The following is a 1,876-nucleotide window of genomic DNA, read 5'->3' on the forward strand; positions in this document are numbered from 1 at the left end:
AATAAATATACTTTTTTTTTTTCACATGATCCACTTCATGTCAAAAGCACAATGCTGAAAGAATTTTTATTTTCCCCTACAGGTAAGAAAAAAAATTTTAAGTAAATTGTCAGAAGAAACCAAAGTAGCTCTCACAAAACTCCATAACTCTCTGAATGAAAAAGTAAGTAAAGTTTGATTGTGTTTAGATATCAGGGCTATAAGTTTGTGTTATAAAGATCTTTGAGTAGATTTTTATTAGAATAATCATAAACCCAATCTTAAACTAGTGTTTTGGAGGTGAAAGGAGGAACCATGCTGGGGGCATTTTACCCTTTTTAGTCCTAAAGCACAATTTCTAATTTAGTAACAAAGAGACCCTTTTAAAAATTTTATTTTGTATGTAAATTACAAAACCGTGTTAAATGGCTATATTTCTCCTATCCAAGTTCTCACCAGCCCCGACTCTGATTGTCTTCCGAGATCAGATGAGATTGGGCACCTTCACAGTGGTATGGCTGTAGACAAGTGGCTATATTTCTTTAGACACTTGTATATAAAAGTAAATTATGGTATTAAATACCTTTTCAGAGCATAGAAGATTTCTCCTATCCAAGTTCTCACCAGCCCCGACTCTGATTGTCTTCCGAGATCAGATGAGATTGGGCACCTTCACAGTGGTATGGCCGTAGACAAGTGGCTATATTTCTTTAGACACTTGTATATAAAAGTAAATTATGGTATTAAATACCTTTTCAGAGCATAGAAGATTTTCTTTCTTGTCTGGATTCTGCAGCAGAAGCTTGTGATATTATGGTGAAAAGAGGAGACAAAAAAAGAGAAAGGTAACATTAAATTAATCTATATTATTAATATTCTTAAATGTGGGACTTTCCATGTCTGAAATTTGAATTTGACTCCATGACTCTTACATAGAGAACTGTATCTAAATGGCTGTAGATCTCAAGCATCTTCAAAGTCTATATTGTTAGGTATTCCTCTCTGATCCTCTTGATAAGGTAGCAGAGTTCCTTATCCCATAGTTAATCAAGCCCAGGAATGTTCTGTTCGCTTTGAGACCTTCCTTACAGGAAACCTCATCTAAATCAGGGTACTTTTGTTTGATCTCCAGCAACCCAAAACAAAAAGCATACTTTGAGTATCCCTACTATTTAGCTTTTCCTTTAATTTTCTAGCATAGTAGTCTATCCATGCCATTTAGGGCTGTATGTGTTTATATCCCATATTTAAAAGTTACCTTGCTCATGGAATTAGATAATTTAAACTAGGGAAGCTAAAAATGAATACAGAGGGATGGATTGAAATTGGTGAGAACTTGTTAAATTATGATAACACACTTGTGTGATTTTATTTTTGTTTAGGCAGATACTGTTTCAACATCGACAAGCACTAGCTGAACAGCTAAAAGTCACAGAAGACCCTGCTCTTATTCTGCACCTCACATCAGTGCTGTTGTTTCAGTTCACAACCCACAGCATGCTCCATGCGCCTGGAAGATGTGTCCCGCAGATCATTGCTTTTCTTAATACTAAAATACCAGAGGTATTACATTTTGAATGCACTTGAAACTTTTTAAAATTTTAGATTCTGAATATTTTGAGTGGCTAGATATGAATCATTGTCAATACTCAGGCACAAAACATTTTAACATCATTTGTCTACTCCCAAGAATGTGAACAGTGAATCAGGGGATTGATTTTAAAAATTCAGCATAGCTCAAGAATCTTTCAGGATCCTGTAAGATCCATGGCAAAGAATATTCTGAATTTGGAAATTAAGCTTTCAGAAAAGATATAAGAATGTCAAATCTGCCATTTCAACTTCTCTAGGTTTAACTTATCCTTCAAGGACCAGCTCAAAAGTCTTGTCCTACATA

At 34.7% G+C, this 1,876-nt stretch overlaps 1 protein-coding gene across 1 annotated transcript in view; it reads left to right on the top strand.

Annotated features, from left to right (window-relative positions):
* The window catches only part of UFL1 (UFM1-specific ligase 1), a 32,664-nt gene that overhangs the window by 28,258 nt on the left and 2,530 nt on the right, over positions 1 to 1,876 (top strand). The window contains exons 10-12 of the mRNA XM_012661839.1: positions 83 to 163; positions 739 to 824; positions 1,362 to 1,542. Coding sequence (XP_012517293.1) covers positions 83 to 163; positions 739 to 824; positions 1,362 to 1,542 — 348 coding nt within the window. The remainder of the gene's footprint in view (positions 1 to 82; positions 164 to 738; positions 825 to 1,361; positions 1,543 to 1,876) is intronic.

The sequence above is a fragment of the Propithecus coquereli genome, unplaced genomic scaffold (assembly GCF_000956105.1).
Source record: "Propithecus coquereli isolate 6110/MARCELLA unplaced genomic scaffold, Pcoq_1.0 Scaffold74, whole genome shotgun sequence".
NCBI lineage: Eukaryota > Metazoa > Chordata > Mammalia > Primates > Indriidae > Propithecus > Propithecus coquereli.